Consider the following 27,271-nt stretch of genomic DNA (forward strand, 5'->3'; position numbering starts at 1 on the left):
ATAGAGATGGCAAAGGCAAAGAACAAGACAAATGGACAAGAACAGAAGATTAAATTCTAGGGAATCTACCTCTATTAAGTACTTCTTATATACCTATCTATAAGAAGGGTTCTACTCCTATACTTGCTACCCCTTCTCCTGAGATCAGGAGTACTCTTCTATGAATTGGGTCTTTCATATGATATTCCCTTGATCATGCACCAAATCCAATCATAGTTGACTCCAAGGGTGAATATTTGAAGGTAGGGAAGTATAGAACTGGGAAATAATGAGAGGTCAGTAACTATCTTTTATAATGTTCTACATCCCTTCTCGTTCCCTCCAGTCCCTCCAATGGCTGGCCTTTGAATTGACCATCCCCAGTTCTGGTTACCCTAAGCCCTAATCTTGAAAACCAAGGATCAATAGGTGCAATATTGATTCCTGTTCAAGAAAAAGCTTCAAGCAAAATGAAGTGTTAGTGTGGGACAACTCCTACAAGGTACAGCTGCTAGAACAGTCCTCCTACACTGGTCCTTCATGCAATGTGGTCACCAACTATTTTACACAACAGGGTTAATTGAGGATGGGAACGAAGACTTCAAATGGGGGGTAATGTCACGGATCATGTCAGAAACAGCTGTCCATGACCTCTGAGACCCTGTAAAAAATTTTAATAAACCTGTAAAGTGATCTGTACTTGACCTTACAACTGACCTATTTCTCGCAAGTGCACCATAGGATTATTTTACCGATATATCATGAACTCACCGTACTCCAAGTACTCCTCCATAGTACTTCATGTGTTATCACAACCCCTCCCGCCTTCGCGCTTGATCATTTCGATCCTTGCGATCGTCCTCTCTTCCACCCCTTCAGCCCCTTACCATTGAGCACTCTGTCCGACTCGCAATCGCCATAGACCATCGTAGATAGGGAGGCCCCTGCCCCCTCGACTCCTTACCCCTCAAGTGGTGTAGTATATAAGTACTCCAAGTGTACAGTAGAACTTCACTCTTGTCTGGTCAATTCTACCTAGGAGTCACTCCTTTTCCCCCTTCAATTGTCAGCTCACCTCACCCAAGGATCGACTCCTGACATCTTTGGTCCTCTCTTGCAATCTATTTCTGTGTTTCCTCTTTATCTCTTGTTTCTGTGTGAATTTCCTCTGAGTCCCAGCAAGCTTTCAGTGTTCCTGGACATTCTAAAGTGTCCTTCAAGTGTATAAGGTTATTGTTATTAAAACATAACCTACAAGTTGTCAATATTCAAGTTTCATGTCAATTCTAGTTACTACAAAAGTAACTAGGGTCTTTATCTAACTCTAATGTCAATCATTTTGCCCTCTGGTCCCCTTGTATTAAGTGTTGTTAGCTGTAGCTCCCCATGTAAGTCTTAAAACCTTACCTCATTAAGAGCAGCAGTTGTCTTGAGTTCGGTTCATGACAGATAGTACCCCTGGTTCAGTTCATGACATACTGTAAGGAATATTCTCATAGTTTTGGACAATAGACCATTGATCAGTTAATGTGGGGCCAAGGTCAACTGTTCATAATACAGTCCTTAATGTCCATACAGTATGTATATAAGATCCTTTGGAACTATTATAGTATATTATCAGAAATTCTAGCTCTCTAATATCTACATTACAACTGCAGGAATATCTGACCCCTCAAAGGCTTCATATGAAAAGGGAGCTGTGAATAATGTCCAGACAGAGTTACTTGAAGCTTCTGTCCTTGATGGTTATAAAACTGGTCAGAAAGTGAAAGAATAAAATAATATCCACCTGCTTGTTTGTTCTTTTGAGATGCTGTAATAGTGAGTGTTGAGATCTGAAAACAATTTATGGAAGCAAACTTCTAACCTTTAAGTGTATCTTGATGAACATCAAAAAGTAGATCTAAATTTTTGAGAATCAAATAAAAAAAGCAGTGATTGGATAACTCACCTTCATTGAGCTCTTCAAACTGGGATGTGTCATATTGTATAACATCAAATATAGGCCATTGGAGGTGATGAGCAAAGCTGGTGGTTGTTGGATTAAAGCCCCGAGAAACTTGCCATCTGTGTACATCTTTATATACTTTAGTGGGCCAGGAATACTGTTTCAGATTGTTTTGTACTCTGATACAAAGCCCAGTAGGAAGACCAAGGTATTTGCATGTTCTGTTCGAAGTATGGCTTTGCCCAGTTTCATCAGAAGACCAAAAGACTTGGAATCCATGTGTGTGTTGGTGGTGGGTAGATCTGAAAGGTGGGGGAAGGATGTGCAAATAAATTTTTCCATGTTTCTGCCGTCGAGTCTGAAACACTTTATTGCCATTAATTGACCCACTTAGTCGCAGGTCTGGGATGATAAGCTCTTTGAAAAAAGTTAGTGCAAAGCAGGCACTAGTAGCAAAGGAGCTCACTGTAATCATTGAGATCTTCATCCAGTGAAATTCCCAGTTTGTAAAAAACAGATGAAGCTTGGCAAAGCCAGGCACATTGGTCTTGGATGAGTCACAAGTACCTTCTTTATTTTTATTAAACCCACCTTACTGCACCATCTGGCATCTGTACTCTGCAGTCAAGGCATGAACTTCCAAGCCCCCACCAGACCATACCTCCAACTGCAATTGTGAACCCTGTCAAGGCTGAATGAACAATTGGCTGGGATTTCAGACTGGAAATGGGCTTTCCACCAGACGAAAACTGCCGTGCAAGTAAAACAACAACATTTCCATCAAATTCCCTATCCAATGGTTTAATTCCTGAGAGATAGGTCCAGAGAACATCATCCTGGAGAAGGTCGAGACTTGACAACATTGGAAGAGTCTCCATTAATAAGTGAAGAACATGTTTACAATGTGGTCCTCTCAGTCCATGGATCAATGCTCCCTGCTTGGGATCTATCCACAGCTCATCTTCATCACATCTGAATTTGTGCTTGGAACCAGGCTAGTTGGAAACAAAAATGATTATATAGATTCCACATTTAATTACTTACCTGTGCTAATGATACAAAGTATGATCGTCCTAAATGATGAAGATCATGCCAGACATGACTAAGAGGCACAAGCTCTAATAACATCCTTTAGTTAAAAAATGAATGAACTATGCACACTAATAGAAGCCCACCATTGTGGAATATTAATAGAGGAACTCTTGACCGATTGATTCCAAACAGTTGCATGATCTGTGGATTTCTGTTGCTAGTTCAATAAATTGCCAATAGCAGAATATCCAGGGATATCAACCCACCTTAGCTGAGTAATTGACTGAAAATCCTTTTCCCAATGCTAAAGAAATACTATTAGTTGTCTATGAATTTCAAAAGCATTGTTACATGCCTCTTCAGCAGCAGGTCCACTATATGATAACACCATACATTTTGAACCTTGACCACAATGAACCAGAGCAGAGGATACCATTTTGACTACTCTAACAGGGGCTTCCTTATTCCAACCAAGTCCGTACTGTGTTTCTATCTCCCCAAGTTCCTGAATCATTTCCACATCTCCTAACAATATGTATTTAAACTAGAACGAGCCAAATCAAATTTGTTCAACTCTTTAACTAGAATATACACACCTCATCATAGATTGTACGCTCCCTCTGCTGAACAGCATAGTGATTGGTGATCTGATTCCCACCAATCTCATTGAAAACAGCTGTTTGCATTGAAATGCTAGATGCCCCTTGAAAATTTCTCATGGTGTAGACTTTTAGAGTGGTCCTTTATTGAAAGGGAAGGCAGGAAAGGGCTGGGGATAGGTGAAAAGAAGGACAATGATGAGCTGGGAAGTGTAAGAGAGGTAAGAGAGAGGGAAAGCTGAAGCTGTGTTTAAAAGACAGTTAGCCTTGAGGGTCCCCCTTCTATATATTGCTAATCTAGAATACAGGATAGTATTAGTTTCAAAAAGAATGCAGACCTCAATGTGTGATTGGGTGAATGAAAATAGACAACATGAGGAGACCATGAAGCAGTCACACATTGATCATCTATTGTTCTCATTGCTGATTTAGGTCATGTTGGGTTGGGTTATACCAGTTCAGGTTATCAGTGATCAATGGGTTGACCAACCCTCCCAAACTGGTTAACCTATAGGTTCAGTTTTTCTTCCCCTCTAGTATTTGTTTACATTTACAAGTAGTACAACAGTGCTGGCAATTACTAGGATTTGTATACCAGGCATTGAATACTCTACCTAGTACATTTTCAATTGCATCTACCCCAAGAAGATCTGACATACTTTCTTATACCATCATTCTGGGGTAAAGACTGCTTAGTCATTATCAAAGATTGTTTAATAGAAAAAAACAATTAGGCCAGATTCATCGGGTTACCCAGGTACAAATACTTTGATAACCGGGTTCTTGACAAGCCATATACTTTGGCATTCAGGTGTGATTTTGAGTTTGAGGACCGAATGATTGGCTGGTGTAAAATTCTCATGAAGGTTGCATGTGGGGCAAGGCTCTTTGGAGGACCTTTGTAGCAAAATCTAGAATGTCTGATGAAGAGAACCAAGATGACGATACCTCAATACCACCCACTGAATATTGCTCCGTGCTCCCCATGACTCCCACAGCCCAGTCGTGTAAATTGTGCTCCAGTTCCATCATTCCCGCTCTAATAGCATTATCTGGGGGTAAGGAAAGCTCCGGGAATCAGGGTAAATATCAAGTGAACAACTTGAAGATGGGTCAAGATCAGGCATTGTACTAAGTAGGAGTACAAGAAGAACCTTAGCCATACATCATTACGGCGGGTAGGGAGAAAGTAAGGTGCTACGATGTTCGGACCAAGTTCATTGGCGGTCCACCTGCTCAATAAGGCTTGCCCGACTTTGAGCGAGTAGTTCATTTGGCTCTCACGCTCCTTCAATTTATCAGTCAGTGGAATCAACGCCATGGAGAATAACAAGAATCTGGAAAACAGTGAAACAAGATGGTTCAGTTTAGGTAACAACTAGAGTTTAATTATAGTGAGCCACAGACAGCGAGTTTGAATTGAATTCTTTTCACCTTTTCAAGTAGAGACCGACGAACTCGCACTATTTCCTCTCAGGCCGTGTTTAAATATACCGTACAAATATAGGTCAGACTAATGCGCGTCCGCCGTGGACAAGATGGGAGTGGACCCACCAAGCACCCGACTCAACTGCATTGTCTTCGAGCAATCTATACGTAGGTTTTAGCGAGGTGCCGCCCAGGATATTATATAGGTAAGCATGCCCAATCCTTTGTAGGAGATTGCGATTTTCTGCATCACATGAAGGCAGAAGACAACGAAAACTTCAGGTATGGGGTCATGGGCCAAAAATTCAAAATTGACGGGTGAGCACACGACAGACGTAACTGGATCCATATGGAGCTTTTAAATGGTTCTTGAAGGTGCAAATAATAGAGTATTTGAGGCTGGTAGTGAACCATGGCAGCAGGCAGCGTGAATCGCCTGGTTGACCACACAAGAAAAGTTAAAGGTAAGCACTTACCAGCTAATGTTGCTGTCCTTTCATCGCCATTCTTTTCGTGAGTAGAATAGGATGTCTATTCGACGAGCACTTTAGAATAGGAAAGATAAGTAAAGGAAGCCTCACGCATTTCATTTATAAATGAAATAGACTACATGACATGAGTCAACTTGAGGTTTGATATTCCAAACTGACGATAGGAGTCAATCTCGATCGCACGGGGGGAAAATGCAACAGGAGGACGTACCAGTACCATCACACAATGCAAAACAATCCTCAAAAGTCAGCACGCCGTGTCATTTCATCTTTGCGGTTCATTGATAATCCCTATGCCTCCCCAGAAGGACAGTAAGAGTATGCACATAGCCCCGATCACAATCGCGTTGTGAACAGCATTGTACGATGGTAGTGAGCCTGACGTTTCATGCATTTTGTTTAAACCGAAGACATCGTGACATCTCTCTCAAATCAAAGTTTAAATTTTTTTTTGAGCAACCTCTTGAGAACCCACTGCAAAAAAACATTTTTATTAGCTTTGAAGCCTGTAGGTTGTAGTGTCTTATGCCTCATCTCAATCATGCTCTCAAAAATTCAACTCAATCTCAATCTCAAAATTCAACTCAAATCTCAATCTTTAAAAATTCAACTCAAACCTCAATGTCTCTAAAACTCAACTCAAACTCAACTTGACAGGAAAGATTGAGAATATGAAGGGGGTTAGACATTTAAAGTTCAAATAATTGAGAGTAAGTAGATAAGTCTATACTAGAGTCAATGATTATTATAGAGAACAAAGGTAAAGTTATTAGTGTTGCCTGTATTTAAGCAAGGGTGAGATGAAGGGTAATGTTAGCTGTTTTGATTGTGTTACACCTGTGTGCGTGCCATATCACGTACTTATAAAAAATTTGCTAAGTACTTTGTCAGGAGTCGATCCTTGGGTGAGGCGAGCTGACAATTGAAGGGGAAAAAGGAATGACTCCTAGGTAGGATTAACCAGACAAGAGTGAAGTTCTACTGTACACTTGGAGTACTTATATACTACACTACTTAAGGGGTAAGGAGTCGAGGGGGCAGGGGCCTCCCTATCTACAATGGTCTATGGCGATTGTGAGTCAGACAGAGTGCTCGACGGTGAGGAGCCGAAGGGATCGAAGGGAGGATGATTGCAAAGATCGAAACAATCAAGCACGAGGACAGGAGGAGTCGTGATAGCACATGAAGTACTATGGAGGAGTACTTGGAGTACAGTGAGTTCGTGACATACTTGGTGTGGGAGAATTTTTATAAGTACGGGATATGGTGTGCACGCAGGTGTAACACAATCAAAACAGCTAACATTACCCTTCATCTCACCCTTGCTTAAATACAGGCAACACTAATAACTTTACCTTTGTTCTCTATAATAATCATTGACTCTAGTATAGACTTATCTACTTACTCTCAATTATTTGAACTTTAAATGTCTAACCCCCTTCATATTCTCAATCTTTCCTGTCAAGTTGAGTTTGAGTTGAGTTTTAGAGACATTGAGGTTTGAGTTGAATTTTTAAAGATTGAGATTTGAGTTGAATTTTGAGATTGAGATTGAGTTGAATTTTTGAGAGCATGATTGAGATGAGGCATATGACACTACGACCTACAGGCTTCAAAGCTAATAAAATGTTTTTTTGCAGTGGGTTCTCAAGAGGTCGCTCAAAAAAAATTTAAACTTTGATTTGAGAGAGACGCCACGACGTCTTCGGTTTAAACAAAATGCATGAATTTACTGAGTGAGCAACAACAAGACAACTTGTTATGCTCTAAAATCCGTCGTAGTACCAGCACTCAAGCTGGCGTCTTCCGTAAAAATGGCGTCGTGTCCGATGACAGTAAGACATATCCAAACGAGGTGTGAGTTTTCGATGTTGGTATTGTACTACGCCGCCAGGAATACCACTTGGTGTCGCCTTTGAGGGAGCTGGAGCTTCCGGTACTAGAGAATATACGTCTTCTTCTCTCCGAGTGACAGCTTCGGAGGAACAGTCGTGATTTTGTTGTAGCTGGTGCCGTATCGCAACAGTTCGGTGTGGAAGCCGCCCTCATCTCGGTCAACGCCTTGCCCTCGTACTCCGAATGGGGTGGTATGAAGAGCAAGTTTAATCGTACAACGACGATTGTCTCAGGATCATGGACCGCTTGGACGGCCATCCCATTCGAACATTGACAGCGTGTGGCATGAGAACGGGAAGGACAACGCTTGAGCGAGCGCCTTGCTAGAGCCTTTTCCGTTTTTCCTAGGCAGGCGGAAGGGCAACCAATGTACCGAGAGACATCCTCAATCGACACTCGCGAGGAGATCCGGTAACTCTGCGTGAGCTGTTGAGAAAGGAGTATAGGAATGGGTGGGAAGAATTTGCGGGAAATCGTTTCAGCAACTGCAGATGGATTCAACACTCTTGAAAGTCTGAGACCGTATTGATTGACATGAATGTACAGGGTACAAGTTTTCCCTTAATATGGTGGTCACTATTGAATGTTTTGAGAGCAAGGGAAACGTACAATGTTCTTCCAGAGAGGATGGATGACGTCGAGACAATCGGCGTTTCTGAGTCAATATCCTGGCCTTTCAAGTCATCCTCCCTCGAACACTTGACCTCCTCAAAAATTTCATCTTCTGTCCGGCCCTCCCGATTCGTCGACGACTGTACCCTTGTGAGTGGCAAAACTTCCATCAGATAGCTGTGCTGGTGGTAGGTGTGACTGATTGTCCTAGTGCCATAGTATAAGTAACTTCCAATTGTGCAAGTTCGAGCCGGAAGTACCGACGTTGAAGATCTATGGAATAGAAGAGTTATAGAATAGTCAGTTACCCCGTTAAAGTAATAACGACGTACCGTTGACCGACAAATAAGGAGATTCGCCATGATGACCATAATGAATGTTTGAGGACATGGGTACGTGGACGAGGGAACTCATGCAACATCTTACTCTACCAAACAAAACAAAGATATTGGTGAGAAAAACTGTGCGGGAGAACATACTTACCTCGTACCTTGACGATGAGGGTAAAAGCCAACCCACGGAAGCCGTAGCCAAACAGAACCATACAAAACCTTGCTTTTTCCGTTTCAACGTTCACAGTCACCCACACATCAAGAGCTAAGTTTTAACACTTCAAGAGAGTCAGTGGGAACGAATACGTACGTGTCATCAACCACGAGAAGGCCAATCGTCAATGGAGGTTCGCTTTTTTTTTCATCCGTCTCCCGCAGTTGTAAAACTTCAACATGCACCAAACATGCACCAGGATTCCCACTCGGTGTTGCTGTCCAAGCGACAGGTGGCTTGTCTTTCGTGCTCATATCCACTCCAGATCCAGAACGTCCAACTATTCTGGTGGTCAGCGGGACACGAGGATATGGCACAGTTTTAATGAATTAGGCAGGTGGATAGATGCCCTCCTCTGTCTTCCTGACTGTTGTGCGTCGTTGGTGCGCCGTGTTGTTTTTTTTTTTTTGCGCCGAGGACTTAATTTTGAAATCTGGTGCGTGACCCTCCGCTTTATGTTGAACGTTGAGCAACTGCAACCTTCAGTTATGAAAGTATGGACGGCACTACGCCGCCCACCTTCCCCTCTTAACGTTACTGACACCGAATGTCCTGTGGCTACCGCCGTGGATAGACCGAAAGTAACCCCATATAACATGTCAATACCATACAGTGTACACGATCAGCCACGGGTTTCGGAGACTAATTTTCGGTTCGTCGTGGAGGGGAGTTATTGCGTCGGTGGACGCAGTTTTGATTTGATTCTTCTGTTTTTATCCCTTCGTTCACATTCATGATTAGCTTTTCACTTTTCTTGATAACGGTGATATCCCGATGGATCATCTGTCAACTCTCGACCGTCCCTAACAATGCTCCAAATCGTAGTACATAAGTTAAAAGTTATGGGCGTCTACGTTATCGACGGTCTTGCAAGCTATAGAGTCTACACATCAAACAACCAGAATAATCATACAGTCAGCGATCATAGCCCGAGGTCCAAATCGGTGCTGCAAGAAAACCCGAGCAATCGAAGACTTTGAATGAGAAAGGTGCGATGCCGGTGAGGAATGAGCCAGGATGAGTAAATCGAAGGAGCTGGTGTAATGACTGGTTTAAGTGATTGGAAGTCGGAATAACGGTAGCGGTTACACCTACATGGCTGTTTCGTTTCTAGTAATAAAGGTTCTCTCTCTGTTGACGTTGACATCGAGGATCCATGCACATGAGTCAAAACCGACTCTTCGGTCGCATCCTGAGTGTTGTGGAAGAGTATATCCAAGGATAGATCTTCAGAATCTGCAGGCATCAAGTGAAGCACGGGAGTTGGCAATATCAGTAACAGCTCAAGGGGGTGAAGCAACACTTACCTTTGTCAACCTCTTCAAATCGGGATGTGGCGGATTGTATAATGTTAAAAGGGGGATATCCGAGGTAACGAGCAAAGTCGGTGGTTGTCGGATCAAAGCCTCGAGAGACTTGCCACCTTTGCATTTCTTTGTATACTTTGGTAGGCCAGGAATATTGCCACGGGCACCATGAATCTACTTTGACCCAAAGCCCAGTGGGAATACCAAGATATCTGCACGTCCTGTTTGAAAGCCGTCGTTTGCCGGTTTCATCGGAAGACCAAAAAACTCGGTATTTGTAACAGCATCGCGATCGGTGGCAAGTGGATCGGAGAAGGGGAACGATGTATAGATAGATTGGTCCATTTTTATGACGTCGTTGCCAAAACACTTGACCGCCATCGATCCGAATCATCTGATTCATCCGTTTATTCACCTCAAGCCTTGGCACACTGAGCACTTTGGAAAGGGTCAGTGTCAATTAGGAACCAGAACAAAGGAAACTTTCCGAAATTATTGAGATCTTTGTCCAGTGAGACTCCGAGTTCGTGAAAGACAGCCGGAGCTTGCGAGACCCATGCACGTTGGTTGTACCACCAGTCCGTTTTTAGCTCGAAACAGCCAGTGTCACGAAGATTGTGAAGAGTAAATCTATATTTGGGTGAGTCGCACTTCTGTATTTTCATTGACCTCACCTTGTTGCACCATCTGGCATCAGTACTGTGTCATCGAAACATCCATAGTGCCACCCCGTACTTATCACTGCAATTCTGGATGTTGCCAAGGTTGAATACACACCGTTGACCCCAGCCAGATCAGTTGAGCGATCAATATGTTGACACCAATCATACTGTTCTGAAAGTTCATGGGTGATCTGATTATCATATTCTCTATCTGAGGGCTTGATCCCAGAGAGATAACGCCAGAAAACGTCCTCTTGGAGAAGGTCGGTATTTGATGACATTGGCAGGTCCGATTCTAAGCGTCCGACATACTTAGAATCTGGCCCCCACATTCCATAAATCAATGATCCTCGCTTGGGATCTATCCACAGTCTTTCCCTCTTACATTGGAAATGGAACTGAGGACCAAGTTAGTCGGAAATAGATACATAAATCTGACATTGCATACTTGCCTCTGCTAATGTTGCGAAGTACACCTGTCCCAAAATGGGAAGGTCATTCCAAACATGACCAAGAGGCACAAGCTCTAATATTATCTATTAGCCAAGAAATATGAGACAGTAGTAAACCCACCATTGTGGAATATTAACAAAGGAACATTTGACTGATTGATTCCAAACAGTTGCATCGTCCTTGGATTTCTGTCGCTAGTTCAACAACTCGCCAGTAAGAGAATCCCCAAGGATATTAACGCACCGTAGCCCAGTGACCTCTCTGAAATCCCTCTCCCATTCCTAAAGGAATTTTGTCAGTTGAATGTGTGATTAGCAAACATTATTACGCGCCGCTTTAGCGTTAGGTCCGCTATATGATAACACCGTGCATTTGTAACCTTGACCGCAATGAACCATGGCAGTGAACAGCCCGCCCCGATTATACTTGCCAAGCGTAAGCTCCCGGATCATCTCCACATCTCCAAGCCGTATGTGTCTGAACTAAGACCAAGTAAATCAAACTCCGTACTGTCGCTTCGGTTACGATGTACACACCTCATCGTAGATGTTACGATCCCTCTCCTCCCGAATGGTGTAGTGATTAGTTATCTGATTTCCACCAATTTCGTTGAAAATGGCGGTTTGCATCGAAATTCCGGATGCCTCTTGGAAATTCTTCATCCTACGTATTTTTGCAGTGGTCAATCTTGAAGTGGTCAACCGACGAGAGTAAAAAGAACGGGAGGAAAATGATGGTAGGAACAGAAGGGCAGAGGGCGAATGAAAGGCGTGTTTAAAAGGTGTTCAACCTCGTGACCCTCTCGCATCGACGTTCCATGATAGCTGTCAACAGAGAACGCGGCCCTAAATGCTGTTTCGTGTGATTTCGTGAGGCTAAAATACACAGCATGTCAGGGCGAACACGAACCAATCACATGTTCATCGCATCAGCTACCGGTCCAAATCCATTCCGTGACCGTACGTTGAGTGTTCGAGTGTTGAAGGAACAAAGAGCATCGTACCTCAATATCACTCTCTGCCGCCCATGATCCTGGCGCCCGGTATTGTGTAAAGCGCCCATCTCCATGTCATGATCACTGCCGCCGACATCCGCTTGTTTGACCGTTATTCTCTTTCAAATTAGTAAACGAGGTGGGATTGACGTAGAGAGCGTACGATTCAGTTTGTGAACCAAAAATGACTAATTCGCCTGTAGTCGTTTCATATCGAACGTCTTCATTTCTCCTCTTCAACAAGGCCTCGACGAACACGCACTGTTCCCTTGCGGGCTGCCTTCGAGTGTATCATACCTAAACAGGTCAGCCTAACGCACATACGGTGAGAATGGGACCGTACTATGCAGTGCGATTCGACCACGAAGTCTCGACCACAATTGCTGACGAGAACCCTCGCGGTATCGATGAAAAGCCTAGACCGATAAATGAATCACTACGAGAATATCCGTTCCGCTGAATGCAATGGTCATTAAGTGCCTTGGGATGATGCGATTTATTCATACGCCCTCATCTGAGCTATGCGTTACGCTGGTCGGTAGGTAACATACGTTCATGAGTATCTATAACCACAACAAACGTGAGTTCAATGACAAGGCCGAGGGAATAGGTACGGACCTACCTTTCATCCCCCCCAGACTACGTCCAGTTTCAGCCTTAGAATATTGGGAATCGTCTCTCCGCCAGTGCCTTCTGAGATTCTCGAGGGTTGGTATCGATAGGAAGAACCGAGAGAATCGAGATGGACCTGGGTCCATTTTCACTGTCCCTCTTCGACAGTTCTTTTTCTGCTTCATATTTGACGGTTGAGAATTTTGAGAGCATACCACTTGGCGGCCAGGTATGTAATGGTTTGAGGAAAATTGTAACAGTTTCGTTCTGGGGGAGTTCGAAAGGAACGGAAACACACCTGACGATAATCCCCAATGCGTAATATCATCCTTCGATCCTTCAAATCCTGAACACTCTGCAAAAAGCCTCCCTGCGGATTCCGTCACCAGTCACCGAGGGAACTATTACCGTCCTGACTCCGCTGGCATGAACAAACGACGTGTATCCGATGAACACCTTTTTGGATGGTCTGAGCTGACAGTCTGAGTCGCAGAGAGAAAATGCGCCAGCGTGACGTACCAGTACAATTGAACAATCTACCGAAAGCCAACATCAGGTAACGAGACGACTGTCTGAACGCTGAAGGTGTATTCTTCCTCGAGCCCTATACGAATGTTCAACTGAGCAATCAAGCGCTGAAGGTGTGACTACTTGACAGACAGTCAGTCGTGGGTTCAGAAATCATAGAGCTAGAAGGCCAACGCACCTAGAACACAGTCGTGGTTGCCGAAAAAGAGGTGGGCGCCTGTTTTCCTTCCTAAATTGTCAAAGCCGCGGCACGATCCGATATTCCAATCTTTTCGGGCCGACGGATATCTCCGAGGGTGGCTTCAATGAAGATTAAAAACCCGTGCGCCGTGTCACTTGCTAAGCTCTTTGTTAATAAAGAATAAATTGAGGCTATCCGACGGGATCTGCACTGTTCCAGAGGTCCATGGGTCAGATTTCCCAATTGTTGCCCCATGCAATATCTATTTTGTGATAGACATGGGGGGGGCACCTTTCCCGTCGCTTACTGAACGAAATTTCCGCACAGAAACATTGAAAGATTGGATCAAGAATCATATTTAAAAAAAAACATTGATCATCGTCACCGAATCATCGACGCTTTAATACCCTTGTACACCTTCCAATTACGCCTATCGTTCTTTGGCCCTAAAGCAGCCAGTAAAATTAACTGAACGTATTCCAACCCCAACATTGCCTCATTTCCATACGTAGCAAAAGGTAACTCGTATTTTTCATGGTCTTTTTCTTCTTCCTCCGAGTCTGAGTTGTTATCCTCCAACTCTGAGATCCAAGCAACTGCTTTCGACCTTGGGGAGTCGGTCTTTCGCATAGTGGCAGCGGCAGCAAGCATCGGAGAATAAGCGAGTAGAAAAGAGACAGCAGGATCGATGGGCATCGTGGAGTCGACATACTTCTTGTCATAAGGATGAAGGAGAGTCGCGTTCCCCTGTTCAATAAAATGGTCAACCAACTCCTGCTCTATAGATCCACGGGACGTTAGGTCCTCAACGTCGTCCATCATGATGCAACGGCGGTACTGATCTTCTTCTGGCACTTTCAGTTTACTCCATCTATACTCGTGGTGGCTACTAGTGTCTTGCAAAGCGCTCTTGATAGAAACCCCTAATCCGAGCTCCGAGCAGACATCGCGAATCATGCAGTCTTCGCCTTTGAGCATTGGAATAAGGTCATCCAGCACCGTTTCACCTCGGGTGACAGGGTAAGAGTGAGCAAGGCTAAATCCGAAGAATCCTCCATTCGGGAGGAAGTCAGGGTCTTCAAGGAGAGCCGAAAGTGCAGATATCAAATTAGGCGCATTGTCTGTTTTAGGGAGTAGACGAGAAGGGGTAGGATCCGAGTAGGAGAGGTTATAAGTCAACGTAACCCGGTGACCACTCGTAACGGGGAGAATCTCATATTCGACGTCAGATAGGAATGCGATGAAGGCGAGTTTATCGGGAGATCCTGCGAGAAGGGTGCCGGAGTCGAATGTGAACGTTTCCTCCTCATCGCGAAGGATGACTTGACCCCCGGTGTGAGGGGTTGGAAAAACTACGATGAGTGATCCGAACATGCGCTCGCTGCGAGGAGTGTCTTTGTGGGCATGGAGAAAACTGCCTTTGTCTATAAGGGAGGTGAGGAGAAGCTTTAGAGTTATCGGAAATCCTATAACGACTGACCATATGCCAGACCAGAAGTAGCTCGATTGCACGAAGCAGATAGTGTCTCGAGTTTAGATGTGTGGGTGGTGTTGGTAAGTTTTACGAGGCTAATTTCTGAAGTCAGCAAGCGGTAGCTCAGTGACGAAGGGAGACACTTGCTGAGGTCTTGGAGGGTCCGCTTTGTCGACAAAAAACAGATTGAGGTTATGGGACAGGATCTGCACCGTTCTAGAGGTCCATGGGTCGGATTTTCCAACTACCGCCCGTGCGATATCAACCTTGCGTGCGATAGGCATGGATAGGGGGGGATTGAGGGAGATCACGCCTCTTATAGTGAACAGAGCCGACGTGCCCGATTGACATTCTATCAATCTTGACGGCAGCAGAGCTTAAAACGAGACATTGCCCCTTCGTTTCAGCCGAGCTGGGTTCAGTTAGGATGGAATCCTCAATTTCGTGTCGTCGAGCTATACAGATGTCCAATTGTGCAAGCCAGAGCTGAAAAAGTGACTGGTTGCGGTCAGAATTGGGTTCAGATATCATAGAGATGAATGCCAACGCACCTAGACGCACCGTTGACGGACCAACGAGAACACAGTCATGGTTGTTAGCGAAAAAAAGAGGTGGGCGCCTGTCTACCTTCCTAATTTGTCAAAGCCGGCCGGATCCAATTTCCCAAATCTTATCCTTCATGTTACGCCTTCCGTGCTCAATTGCTGTGCTTAGAGTACATCAATCTTCTTGAGAGGCTTCAATACTTTTGAACGTGGTTTGCACTCCCCCCTAAGGTCAATGCAAAGAGTGTACTCGGTCACGAGCACGCCGGACCGCATGTGCATGTGATCAAACAACTCTTCCGCTCACCACGAGTATCGTTCCTTCCTCGATTCATGGTTCAGAGCCCCTTGGCTTCCTCGTATCAGACCACCGTTATACTCATTTAGGTCCTCAAACTTCAAGCTTCAGTTCCTAGGTAAGTATCTCTCGATCTGATCGTCAAAAAGAAATTTTTTTTTCACGAAATATCTGTGTAACTGGCTTTTCCGCTCAGTTGCCAATCGCTCGCATGCATAACCGCTTCAATGCTAACAATATGGGCACGGACAGATTTCTGGCGAAGTTATCGTGCTTTTAAACTCCGTTAGATATCAGGTGGGCGTGTTTTTTACCGAATGTCTCGACCTTATGTTCGACTCATATTCCATTTCTTCAATTCAACCTCCTTCATGCACCTAGGACAGAATTGAGAACCGGGTACGTGTACTTCTGAAAATGTTCAGTTGGCAGCTTCCAAATATTTCCTCGGTTTTCAGTCCTTTCCCTACCAATACTGAGGTTTGGTTGTTCCGAAGGTTGTTTTAAAGGTGTTTTGAGAACTGGAAGGACGTGGTTCGGGTATTGGGACTTGGTCATACGTGCGCCTCCATTTCACGAGCGTTACGCTTCTGCTAATTTTCATCAACTACAGCGCTTTATAACTCGTTTCATTCCAGAAGAGCTATGCATGACTCAGATAAACACTTACCCGACGCCTCGCAGATAATAGTCGGCTTGACCCTCGCCCGCCTTCGCTTCACCGTCAAACTGCCGACGTTCCACTCTATGGTCCCAGACAGCCCTCCACTACAGCTTCTGTGGGTGACGCATGGCCGACCAGATGATACGATAATCGAGAAGACCAGTGACACGTGTGTTCCATATAAGTCAAGAATTTGGACGTGGTATGTACTTTGCCGAAACATGTTGATTCGGCCGCCGGTGTTCATCGTTTTCTGGGTTTAGAGAGCTTCATGGAAGTCGCGGTCATTCCAGAAGTCACTCCCAGGATGACAGAGGCAACGACTTCGGTCTTTGGACGGTAAGTACTCCTGGTTGCTTGTTGATTCGGTGAATTTCGGAGGTCAATCGTGCTGGCCAACAGATGATACGAGATAATTTAACCAAGCCGAAGAAATATGTGGACATATGGAGCCATCAATAATACTAAACGATAAAAAAGTCTGTGGTATGGACTACGTGTGGGTTCACTTTGTATCGTAAAATCTCAGTTTATGACCGAGTATCGACGCTGTTTAGAACCGGAGGACACGGGAGGCTTGAGACATGCATTCAGTCGTGGAAAGTCAAGTTGGACAGCGGCTTAATCTACCAGTCTTAAAGAACAAGCATCATGGTGCCGCCGCATTACTTTCTCATCCAAGGCCAATTTTTCCAATTCCATCTAGCTACTATGAGCCTCCGGTGGAGACAACATTCGAGGTGCCCTCGGGCTCGCCCTCTGTGGGAATTGAGTTGCCTACAGTGATGCATAATGTCAATCTGAGAACATCAGGGCCCGACAGAGCATTATAAAATGGCCTCGACTTCAAAGCAGGTAAGACAGTCCACCTCCCCACCTCCCTCTCTCTTATTGAGCACTAAAGGTCAGTCGTGTCTGTCACATACAACCAACGACCTCCCCCAATTTCCTGATCGTGCTTTCCTTCTCAGCATCCAGCGCAAACGACCTTGGAAACTCAATCTGATATGTCAAACCCAAAGGTAGATAGATGCCTTCGGTTATGATTCTTACTTAGTGGCTAATCTTTGCACGTACTCCAGTTCCTCGTCGACATCGATGGTAACGCCATCACCACCGATCAGTGGTACAAGATCATGCTCTCCGACGGTACTGAGCTTGGTGTTGGTGCCATACCAGATCACCCTGGTATGCCCAGTGGGCCTGTCCCTTCTGGACAAGGGATGGTTGTTCGCTATCGCCTCAAAGAAAATAACGACACTGCACTCTATCGCTGGGTCGAAGGTGAAACCGGTTTCATTCGAGGACTGAGGACGGACCTCGATGGAACCCAAACCCGCAAGAACCTCAGCTTGTCGTACGCCTTGAACCCGACGGTCCTCGCTTGGTATGACCCCTCCGTATCGGGGGCATCGTACGGTATCAAGGCATACCAGCTTCCCGGCAATAGGATCGCATTGTATGGACTTGACCACCAAGGAAAGGCTCTCGGACTCAGAGTCTATCGAGAAAGCACCGGGGTTTTATCGATTCGGTCGATGGGAGGAGACTGGGCATTGAGCTTGGATGTGGCGTTTGTTCGTATGGATAAGACTTTTGCAGTGAACGGTAACCCGTATTTCTAAGTGCGTATATCAGCCCGTTGGGTGCTAGCAGTCTTGCAGCTCCACGGCCAGTCCATACGCGTTCTAATAGCTCCCTCTCCCTTTCCCCCCTTTCCTTGAAAATCATATAAATAGATATACAACCATTCTCTCACATTACTACATACCGTTTCATAGTTCTCTATTTCATCCTTTTGTGTTTGTTTACAACGCTCGAGCTTGATGCACGATGGCTTCGGCTTCGGCCTGTCGTTTCATGCATTTTGTTTAAACGAGAGACGTCGCGACGTCTGTCTCAAAGTCAAAAATTGAGTTTGAGATCTCAAAATCTCAATCTCAATTCCAGTATCTGAGTCTCCATAGTAGCTGAGGTGAGGCATACAGTAGTCCATAAAATAATGTTATAACTTATTCTCAAAATTTCAACAGATCTCAATATATTTAATGTCTCAATTGTTCAAATCTCAAAATTATTTTACAATCTCAAAAACTTAACTCAGGCTCAAATTTGAGATAAGGTTGAATTTAAGGTTCTGAGAAGTATATGAGTTTAAATATCTAGAGAGAAGAGATGAGACAGGTATATCTATGTATGTAGAGTAGATAACTTATCAATCTGAAGCATTAGAATTGGTGTTATTTTCCTTAGGAAGGGACGAAGAGTAGTGTTAGCAATTGTGATTGCGTTACACGCGCGCGCACGCTATATCACGGACTTAGGAATTTTTTTGACTTCCCGAAAAATTCCGAAGTCCGTGATATAGCGTGCGCGCGCGTGTAACGCAATCACAATTGCTAACACTACTCTTCGTCCCTTCCTAAGGGAAATAACACCAATTCTAATGCTTCAGATTGATAAGTTATCTACTCTACATACATAGATATACCTGTCTCATCTCTTCTCTCTAGATATTTAAACTCATATACTTCTCAGAACCTTAAATTCAACCTTATTTCAAATTTGAGCCTGAGTTGAGTTTTTGAGATTGTAAAATAATTTTGAGATTTGAACAATTGAGACATTAAATATATTGAGATCTGTTGAAATTTTGAGAATAGCAATAATCTTGTTTTATGAGCCATCCCCCACCTTGGCTATTCATTGGGACTCAGATATTGGAGTTGAGATTGAGATTTTGAGATCTCAAACTCAATTTTTGACTTTGAGACAGACGTCGTGACGTCTGTCGTTTAAACAAAATGCATGTATTTACTGCTTCGGCTTCGATCTCGAAAGGAGATACATTATTAATAAACGGACTCGGAACTGTTGGCTTTTTGGATGACTTAGGCAAAAAGTCGATTAGGCTTGTCATCGGCAGCCTGAAATTGCCGGTTCAAGGCTTAGGGCGGTTGTGCGTTACTGATAAGGTTTTTTTTTGAGTTCCCTGGGAACTTCTCCTTACGTCCACAAGAAAGAAATCATCTGGTCATGACACCTTTCATTCATGAGGGAGTTAAATTGGCCGGGTTCAGAGTTCCCGGCCATCGTGGCAGCTTCGTGGAAAACAGAAGCTGGAAGCCGGGAAGCCTAACAGTATCTTTGTTTTGACGTCTTGCACACAACTTTGCTACAACTTTTTAGCAGGTGAGGTGCCAATTGCTTCAGTAAAAAACAGGCTCGCACCGAAACGAGTTCACCAGTCGAGATGAAGATATGCATACTGGGAACATGCGATCCTGACTGTCACCTCACTCAATACCATCCATGCATCAGGATTTGGCAAGCATCATAGTACCGCCGCATTGCCTTCTCATCGAAGGACAATTCTTCCAATTCCATCTTCACCCAGGGAGTCACGGAGCGTGTTTCGTGGTTTGTACCATCACGGGCCGTTAAATACATGGAATTCGGCCTGGTGACGGAAAATGAACCGTTATCAATTAAAATACACGGCCTTTAATTGTGCAAACAAAATAATAGGTCAGACTTCCATGACAGGTCACAGAAGTGTAAGATCCCTATCAAACACCTACCTATAGGATTGAACTTTACCTGCAAGCCGCTTTCGAGAATGCATGTATGCCCCTATAATGGATTCCATCAATGCTTCCACCCGTCTGTAAGATACGGCGGCGGAATCACCGGTCTTCCAACCCCTCCGAGTCCCTATGTTTTTCTATACAGGAGTCCCCAAGATCTAACGTACGCTATCCCACGCATCCTTGTACTTATAAGGGTTCCAATATCAGCCGTCGGCCAACTGGTACGGCTTTTCCCGCCAAAAGTGACGTAAACCCGATACCCGCAGGTTCGTAGGTTGTCATTCACGCCGCGAGTTGGTTCCAGGCATCTGCACCTACATTCTGCCACCTCTTGAATCATTATAAGTGAAAACATTGGATTGACATAATTATTTGGAGCACACTCTGGTCCAAGTTCAAGATATCAGCATGTACATATCGCCGTGACGGGACTTTTTTTTTAAAGATATTTGGGGGGCACAGTATTTATAAGGAGTTGGAACCTAGCAGGACCTTCAGAAAAGAATATCCGCTATACTCCAATGTACATCTACAACGGGAAACTCAATTGGTATGAGTACGCGGTCAATGAAACCATTACCGTCGTCTTTCCTGCTGGCTTCGCCTTGAACGATCCAGTCTGTGCCTTTTGGCAATGGACGGTGGACGGTGCAGGGAACAAGAAAGCAATGACAACCCCGGTATGCAATGTTTTTTTTTTCGCTACCAAACCACATTCGTTCTAAATCTTTCTTCGTACTAGTTGGGTTTCATCAATACTGTCGATACGAGCACCGGTTAATACAAGCTCTCCTTTGCATTTGGCTACTACAGCTTCGACGTCACTGTCGCAAGTGACAACAATACAATCAAAGCGAAAATGTTCAATCCAAAGGGCGATAGCTCCAATGCTACGACGTTGGACCGACGGTACAGCGACCTGGTGCAGCATCGCTCTACAGCCGTGTTCACGGGAAAACTCAACTGGTTCACATACGCGGAAAATGAGATGGTGACTCTCGTCATCCCTCGTGGCGTGTCCAATGGTGCCCCCGTTGGCTTGTATTACAAGTGGACTGTGAATTCAAAGGGAGTTCGAAAGGCTAATCATGCCGTGAATTCCACCTTCCACGATGTCACGACCCGTGCGAATGGTGAAACTGTGGGGACATTTGGTACCAGTGATGGTCACTACACGTATAAGGTCACTGTGCGGAGCGACGGAGATGCTGCCGAACTACATATGTCCAACCAGACCCACGACGAAGCCACAGCCGAATTGAAGAAATCCTATGGTTTCTGAAGAGGCTAGTCACAGTAGGATTTTTGTAGCCGGAATCGTTTCGTAGAATAGCGAGTCTCCCTTTTCTCGTTAATGACTACTATGGCCTGTACCTTCACTCTCTTTGATCACGCTGAATTTCATATTGTTTTGCAAAAAACTCAGGAGTCATTTCATTCTAGTACGGCCCTACGGACAAGACCTTTTAATTCTTTTTACAAGTTAAGCAAAAAAATCAAAGTTCGAAACCCAGAGTCACCGGTTCATCAAATATTTAAGTTTACATGTCTAAAAATCTAACGGCTCGCAGTGCTACTACGTACAACACACGCAGCCAGTTTGTGATCGTGTGTGGCGTACTGACCTGAGGGCCGCCCGGGCCTTCGGTTCCGCCTGAGGACCGGGACTGATCCGCTTCCCAGGTCAAAATTAATTTCCGCCTTAGAGGCTTTTTTTGCCCTATCGAATTCTCCCAGAGCTCGATAGTTTTGCCGAACTTTCGGTCCCATAGGCTGTTGGCTCAAGACCGTATCATGGAATCTGTACAACTTTTGCTCCTCGCCAGATAGAAAGGCCAGTTTGGGTACAAATCCCAGGTCAAGCCGCTCGGACAATACTGGAAGGTGATACTATGTGGCGCGTGACAAGTTAAAACAGGTTGGACGTGCCATACGACTGGAATGGTACTCTGACTTTACGTGGTCGTAAAGATCCTGAGAACTGTGCTTTAGACGAGTCCGGAGATTCGTACACAAAACCCTAATCACCCTGTCCATGTACGGGACTTGGCGATAGCCATCTATCTTTTCGAAGTGAGAAGTGTATAGTCTTGAGTCTGCACATTACGTCAGTCGATTTCTTTCGTGATTGTGTTTACCGTTCATCGTAGTTGACTCATTTGATTAGGCGGCGATCGTTTCCGTCGATACGTGTCGCGGAAATGCACTCAATCCCCAATCCAACGTCCTTCGCTTACGACATGATTTTAGTTCAAGCCTTGGATCCGTGACCGTTGTATGAGATAGAAGTGTAAGCTACGGGTTTGAAAACCCTATCACTGCCTGCCACCTGTCGAGTTGTTCAGTTATCCGTCTAAGATACCGGCAGATTCCAAAAGCCGATTGCCGGGACCGGTATTCTCCCGATCCATGCACTAAGTTCCCGATGTTGACGCGTGACGGTCAGATGGCATCAAGGCATGGAAGTTGTGGTATGTGGGAATGGATGGCGTCATTATTTAGGTTCTTGGCATAGGGCTAATCTAGATTTATCGTTACCTCGGTAACGAACCAAGGGAGGAAACGAGTGGAGGTATCTGGCGCCTTCACACGAACAGGCCGCCCACGACAGCTTGGGCCGACTCAGCGCACGACAGGGTCAGACCACCTTCAGGAAATCCTCGGTCACCCTAAGCTTGTGAAAAATTAAGATGCATTATGTCAATCGATAGCGGTATCTGTGAACATAGAACATGTCAGAACTGGGTTGATTAAGATTGACAGGATTCATGTTAGGAACGACGTTCCAGGCGTGGGCCTGAGGCTGCAGGGCATTGCATTGCTTGCAATTTTTTGGCTTAGTACGTGTTGCCAACGGCCGGCCTACATCTGGAGGCATTTCTAATAAAAGTAATATGTCAAACCCCTGCTGAGGGCGGAAGAGGTACGTAGCGGTTTGTGGGATTCGTACCTGGATTAAATACTACCGATCAACTCAAGGCTGGGGAAAATTCATCATGTCAATCGATAGCGGTATTCATGACAGGAACGAGGTTGACATGGCGGGAGGAAGAAGGGACCGAATTGATTACCTCGGCTTTCTTTCGACTCCGGTGACTTGACCTTCTGACTTCCCTTCTATTTGTCTGAATCAGAACAGCAAGATAAAAAAGCCAAAGACCACAATCATCGTCTTATCAGTCCTCTTTGCACCCATCCTAGTTCCAGACAAACTCGAAGGAAACACTATCGCAGGACACTATGACCATCAAAGCCATCCTATTTGAAGTCAAGTACGCTCTGTTCAAAACTCTTACTGAAGCTCCTTCCATTGACGGATTCTCTGCGCACAGCGACACTGTATGGAGCGGCAAACTCGACCCACACAAGTGGGGGAAAGGCGACTCGGCTCGGGACAAACAGGAAGACAACCTCAAACGGGACTCCTCAGATAAGCACGTAATCCGCGATGTTAGGTGAGAAGTTTTGATCTTCAACCTTGGACCAGTGAAACTGACAGTTTCCTTTACTCATTGCCTCCAGCAACCGCTCCCACGAAATACGTCTCTTTGATGACATACCGAAGATCATTCACGACATCAAAGAGAGAGATATTCCCCTTGGTTTCGTCTCCAAGGACTCGAGCCGAAAACTGTGCGTTCCTCAATCTAGCTATATAGGGCTGAGAACCGTTCAAATATCAAATATAGGTGTGACCGGGCCCTCTACTATTTTGAATACCCGGACGAAAACCATCAGCACAAGCCAATCATCAAAGCTGTGAAATATGACGAGACTGGTAGTGGTAGGTGTACCTTTCATAGCTCTTAAATCACAGCCATGTAGACTAAGAACTCTATAGGGGACTACACAAATATCTTCAAGAAAATTAAGGGCTGGGCATCCGCTCAAGGAGATGAGATTGTCCGTCTGTTCCTCTGGTTCTTCTGTCTCAGCTCTCTGAAACGTCTCTAGCTCTTCTTTGACTCCCATGAGGAAAGTCAGAGTGTCCATCGCGAGCTAGGTGGGTCGGCATAGCATTCCTACCAGCCTGACCACCAATCTGACCTATCCGGATAGACGTTTGTGTTGAGATCGTTAACCGACATACGGGAGTAACATGGGAGATATACAATCGTGCACTCCAGAAGTATGGAAACGGAAACGGAAACGGAAACGGCGATAATGGAAATGGAAATGGAAACGGACATGGACACGAGTATACCCACGGAAACCGAGGCGGAACTCGACACGGGTATGCCGACGGAAACAGAAACGAACAGGAACACGGCGATGGAAATGGAAATGGACACGGGCATGAGTATTTCCACGGAAACGGAGGCGGGGCAGGACACGGATATGCCGGCGGAAACAGCAGAAACGAACAGGGACACGACGAGGGAAATGGACACGGGCATGAATATTTCCATGGAAACGGAGGCGGACCAGGACACGGATATGCCGACGGAAACAGAAACAGTGACGATGGGAATGGAAACGGAGATGGAGACGGAGACGGAAATGGACATGGACACGAGTATTTCCACGGAACCGGAAACGGACAGAGGTATCACTAAAAAAATGAAGACATTTTCATATACCTTTCCCACGGGTTTCCAGCGCCGACTTGTAGTCCGATCCAGTTTTCTCCTTTTCATGTTATATCCAAGCCATGTTCCAACCTATCAAAGCATCAAAGCCAACATTCAAGTAGACTCGAAGATGGTTCCCAGTGCAAAGCATTAAGTATGTGGTAGAAGCAAATAAATCTCTCTGTAACGTGTAAGAACAGATTGTTATGAAGATGATTACTTACCATCAAAATTCTCTTAAGACCAATAATGAATGATTGAATGCCTTTCGTAGATTGTCCGTCACCGTGCCACCCGCGGCAGGTAAACAGCAGTAATCCGCACTGCACGCCTCGAGATTCCTGCAAGTACTGTGAGTCCAGGAGAGCGCCTCATTCAGAGATTTGCCATCGAGAGCCACTTTTAGTGAGCTCTCATCAGGAAAATGCAGATTTATTAATTAGTATGAATTAGTATGAATTAGTACTAATTAATAATAATCGATACTAATTGGCACTAATTCAATTAGTATGAATTAGTATGAATTATTATGAATTCGCTAGGTTATCAAATTAATTCGTACTAATTACTACTAATTCATACTAATTAGCATGTAATTAGTATGAATTAACACAGCGATTAGCACAGATTAACATACAAATTAGTACCGATTAGTGGAGAAATAGCACAAGATTAATACCAATTAGTAGAGAAATAATACCAATTAGTATTGATTAGTAGGTTCAGGCTTGGGGTTCTTTCAATTCGAGTAAACGGCAATGGTCATTGACAGTCAAGTATACTAACGACAAACGATAAATCTATACTAGTCCAAGTCCTACGCCAAACCCACATTCAGTCATCACTTAGCTGATCAGACCCAGAATCGTCATCCACCTCATCCACATCAACTTCCACTTCCTCACTACCACCCTTAGCAAAAACGGTCTGGAGAGGTTCATCGTCACGGCGGGAATGCTGATTACTACCTTCCCCTGCCCCTGCCCCTTCTTCAACGTCATCGTTGTCTCCGTCCTCTCCATCCGAGTCGGAGTCATCACTGAAATTATAAGTCTTTTCGACGTGGCCTATGAATGGTCCACCCCTGCAGTTGTATAAATGAATGGTTAGCGGGCGGTCGAAAAACAACAACAGGAGACGTTACCGAGCATATGCATATATTTGCTTCATGATGCTATGGAAATGTTCTTCGTCCTTCCCATCTTTCATCTGAGTCAACAACTGTACCTTCCTTTCATATTCTTCCCTTATGAGTTCCTCGTTGAAAGGAGGTTTGACTTTAGCCGTTATGTTTGTATCCTTGAGTGCATTATGTATCTTAAAAAAAAGAACCTTTCAAGTACCAGTAACACCAACGACGAGTACCACAACATACCGCTGCAGCAGAAGCCGCTAGAAGAGGAATCGAAACTTCACCACCCCGCTCAGTAAATTGCTTCTCGAACAATGTCATGATAGAACCCGATCCTCCGTGGTTGAGCCATTGATGACAATGGTTCATCACCGCTTCGTGGAGGAAAGGCTTGCTCTTGAGTGGGCGTCGGCTATAAGAGGTCTACAAAGTATGAACAAATCAGATTCCGTCGTCGCCAACCAACACAACTTACGACGCACCTTTTTCCCGGATTTGGCTTTTCCCTCGGTCTTGGAGGGGTATATGTATAGGTCGTTCCTGCTCTCGACATCAGCGATGGCACGAAAGTTGGTACCATGCACGTTATAGTGTGAAGTAACAATGGACGTTGCGATGGTCTTGCTGCGGGCACGGAATTGAAAGAAGCGTGTCATCGGCTGGAGTAAACGCAGTCGTTAGATGGTAGAACTGTGGAAATCCAAAGCCGGATACGTCACCAAACTAGCCAGATTACGAAGGAAAGTGGGGTCCTTGTCAAACTGTTCGAATATTTCACGGGCTTCGTCGGTAGTCTGCTGGTCCACCCCTTTCTGCCGTCCAACTTTGCGCGCGTTCTTCAGGAACAGGTTCTTCACGAACGCGCCGGGAGCCGCATATTTTGGAAGCATGTCTGTGAACACGGCGTATTCGAGTACATCCCTGATCGTATGTTTGATAATCTTCTTGAGGGTTGGCGGTTGATGCTTTAAAGCACACTTGCCATTGCCTATGACAGCCGTGGCCCCTTCACTCCAAACGACTTTGTTGTGTTCAGCAATTCCTCGAGAGATCCCCTGGATCACCGGGCGCTGATTCCGTAGTTAGACAGGATGTCACAGAATTAGTTAAAACTTACTTCTTTGGCGTGATCCTGATGGCGCTTTGATAGCTGCTTAGACTCAGGGATAGTCAGTAGTGAGGCCCGCTGTACATGATATAGGTTGTTATACATACATTAGTATTGATCGTTGGGGTGTTGCGTGAAGACTCCGCCGTAACCTTTTGAACCGCTTTTCTTGTAGTTATTACCTTTTTTTGAATCTTTTCAGCTGATGGGGGGGGACTCGCTTTCCTCTGAGGAGATATCGGACGCCGGTGGAGGGGACGAGCGGTCAACCACTGCACCCACATCATCGACGTCTGAGTCGAAAAGGGTATCAGTATTATCTAAAGTAGGGAGAACTGTTGTGGACGCCTTGATGACTGTCGCCTGCTAAAAAAAAAGTATAGGGAAGCAGTGAAGGTAACAAACCATTAAGACATACCTCGTAACTGAACTGTTTGGCGTTAAGAGGCGTGTCGTCCTCATCATCACTGAGCTCATCTTCTTCCTCCGACTGCGAACTGCCGTCCTTTCCTTTGCCAGTTTGACGTCCGAGCTCTTCAGATGAAGAACTATCGTCAAGTCTTGGGGGATGCCCTGTGGAAAGAGATAGAGGAACCTCTGCAATACGACGAAGTATCGTAG

The 27,271-nt window shown here is 44.9% G+C and overlaps 8 protein-coding genes across 8 annotated transcripts; 4 read left to right on the forward strand and 4 right to left on the reverse strand.

Moving 5' to 3' along the window:
- Positions 1-2,508: 2,508 nt before the first annotated feature.
- E1B28_003710 (uncharacterized protein) lies at positions 2,509-3,678 on the reverse strand (the record flags this gene model as incomplete). Its single annotated transcript, XM_043148140.1, has 6 exons — positions 2,509-2,922; positions 2,972-3,056; positions 3,103-3,170; positions 3,226-3,263; positions 3,311-3,503; positions 3,556-3,678. The coding sequence occupies 6 exons, from the start codon at positions 3,676-3,678 to the stop codon at positions 2,509-2,511; spliced, it is 921 nt and encodes a 306-aa protein (XP_043012732.1).
- Positions 3,679-7,268: 3,590 nt separating this feature from the next.
- Positions 7,269-7,631, reverse strand: E1B28_003711 (uncharacterized protein; the record flags this gene model as incomplete). The annotated part of the gene is made up of 1 exon (XM_043148141.1): positions 7,269-7,631. One exon carries the CDS (start codon positions 7,629-7,631, stop codon positions 7,269-7,271), a length of 363 nt encoding a protein of 120 aa, XP_043012733.1.
- A 2,623-nt stretch (positions 7,632-10,254) lies between these two features.
- On the reverse strand, positions 10,255-11,615 carry E1B28_003712 (uncharacterized protein; the record flags this gene model as incomplete). The annotated part of the gene is made up of 7 exons (XM_043148142.1): positions 10,255-10,468; positions 10,513-10,898; positions 10,953-11,026; positions 11,074-11,141; positions 11,197-11,234; positions 11,286-11,435; positions 11,490-11,615. 7 exons carry the CDS (start codon positions 11,613-11,615, stop codon positions 10,255-10,257), a joined length of 1,056 nt encoding a protein of 351 aa, XP_043012734.1.
- Positions 11,616-13,649: 2,034 nt separating this feature from the next.
- On the reverse strand, positions 13,650-15,026 carry E1B28_003713 (uncharacterized protein; the record flags this gene model as incomplete). The annotated part of the gene is made up of 3 exons (XM_043148143.1): positions 13,650-14,692; positions 14,749-14,837; positions 14,884-15,026. 3 exons carry the CDS (start codon positions 15,024-15,026, stop codon positions 13,650-13,652), a joined length of 1,275 nt encoding a protein of 424 aa, XP_043012735.1.
- Positions 15,027-17,083: 2,057 nt separating this feature from the next.
- E1B28_003714 (uncharacterized protein) lies at positions 17,084-17,874 on the forward strand (the record flags this gene model as incomplete). The annotated part of the gene is made up of 3 exons (XM_043148144.1): positions 17,084-17,153; positions 17,228-17,271; positions 17,332-17,874. 3 exons carry the CDS (start codon positions 17,084-17,086, stop codon positions 17,872-17,874), a joined length of 657 nt encoding a protein of 218 aa, XP_043012736.1.
- A 2,486-nt stretch (positions 17,875-20,360) lies between these two features.
- Positions 20,361-20,620, forward strand: E1B28_003715 (uncharacterized protein; the record flags this gene model as incomplete). Its single annotated transcript, XM_043148145.1, has 2 exons — positions 20,361-20,519; positions 20,582-20,620. The coding sequence occupies 2 exons, from the start codon at positions 20,361-20,363 to the stop codon at positions 20,618-20,620; spliced, it is 198 nt and encodes a 65-aa protein (XP_043012737.1).
- Positions 20,621-20,698: 78 nt separating this feature from the next.
- E1B28_003716 (uncharacterized protein) lies at positions 20,699-21,121 on the forward strand (the record flags this gene model as incomplete). Its single annotated transcript, XM_043148146.1, has 1 exon — positions 20,699-21,121. One exon carries the CDS (start codon positions 20,699-20,701, stop codon positions 21,119-21,121), a length of 423 nt encoding a protein of 140 aa, XP_043012738.1.
- A 1,814-nt stretch (positions 21,122-22,935) lies between these two features.
- Positions 22,936-24,675, forward strand: E1B28_003717 (uncharacterized protein). Its single transcript, XM_043148147.1, has 7 exons — positions 22,936-23,111; positions 23,172-23,294; positions 23,362-23,472; positions 23,529-23,623; positions 23,681-23,742; positions 23,794-23,842; positions 23,899-24,675. Exons 1-7 carry the CDS (start codon positions 23,080-23,082, stop codon positions 24,393-24,395), a joined length of 969 nt encoding a protein of 322 aa, XP_043012739.1. The 5' UTR covers positions 22,936-23,079; the 3' UTR covers positions 24,396-24,675.
- Positions 24,676-27,271: the final 2,596 nt, after the last annotated feature.

This window comes from Marasmius oreades, chromosome 2 (genome assembly GCF_018924745.1).
Source record: "Marasmius oreades isolate 03SP1 chromosome 2, whole genome shotgun sequence".
NCBI classification, from domain to species: domain Eukaryota; kingdom Fungi; phylum Basidiomycota; class Agaricomycetes; order Agaricales; family Marasmiaceae; genus Marasmius; species Marasmius oreades.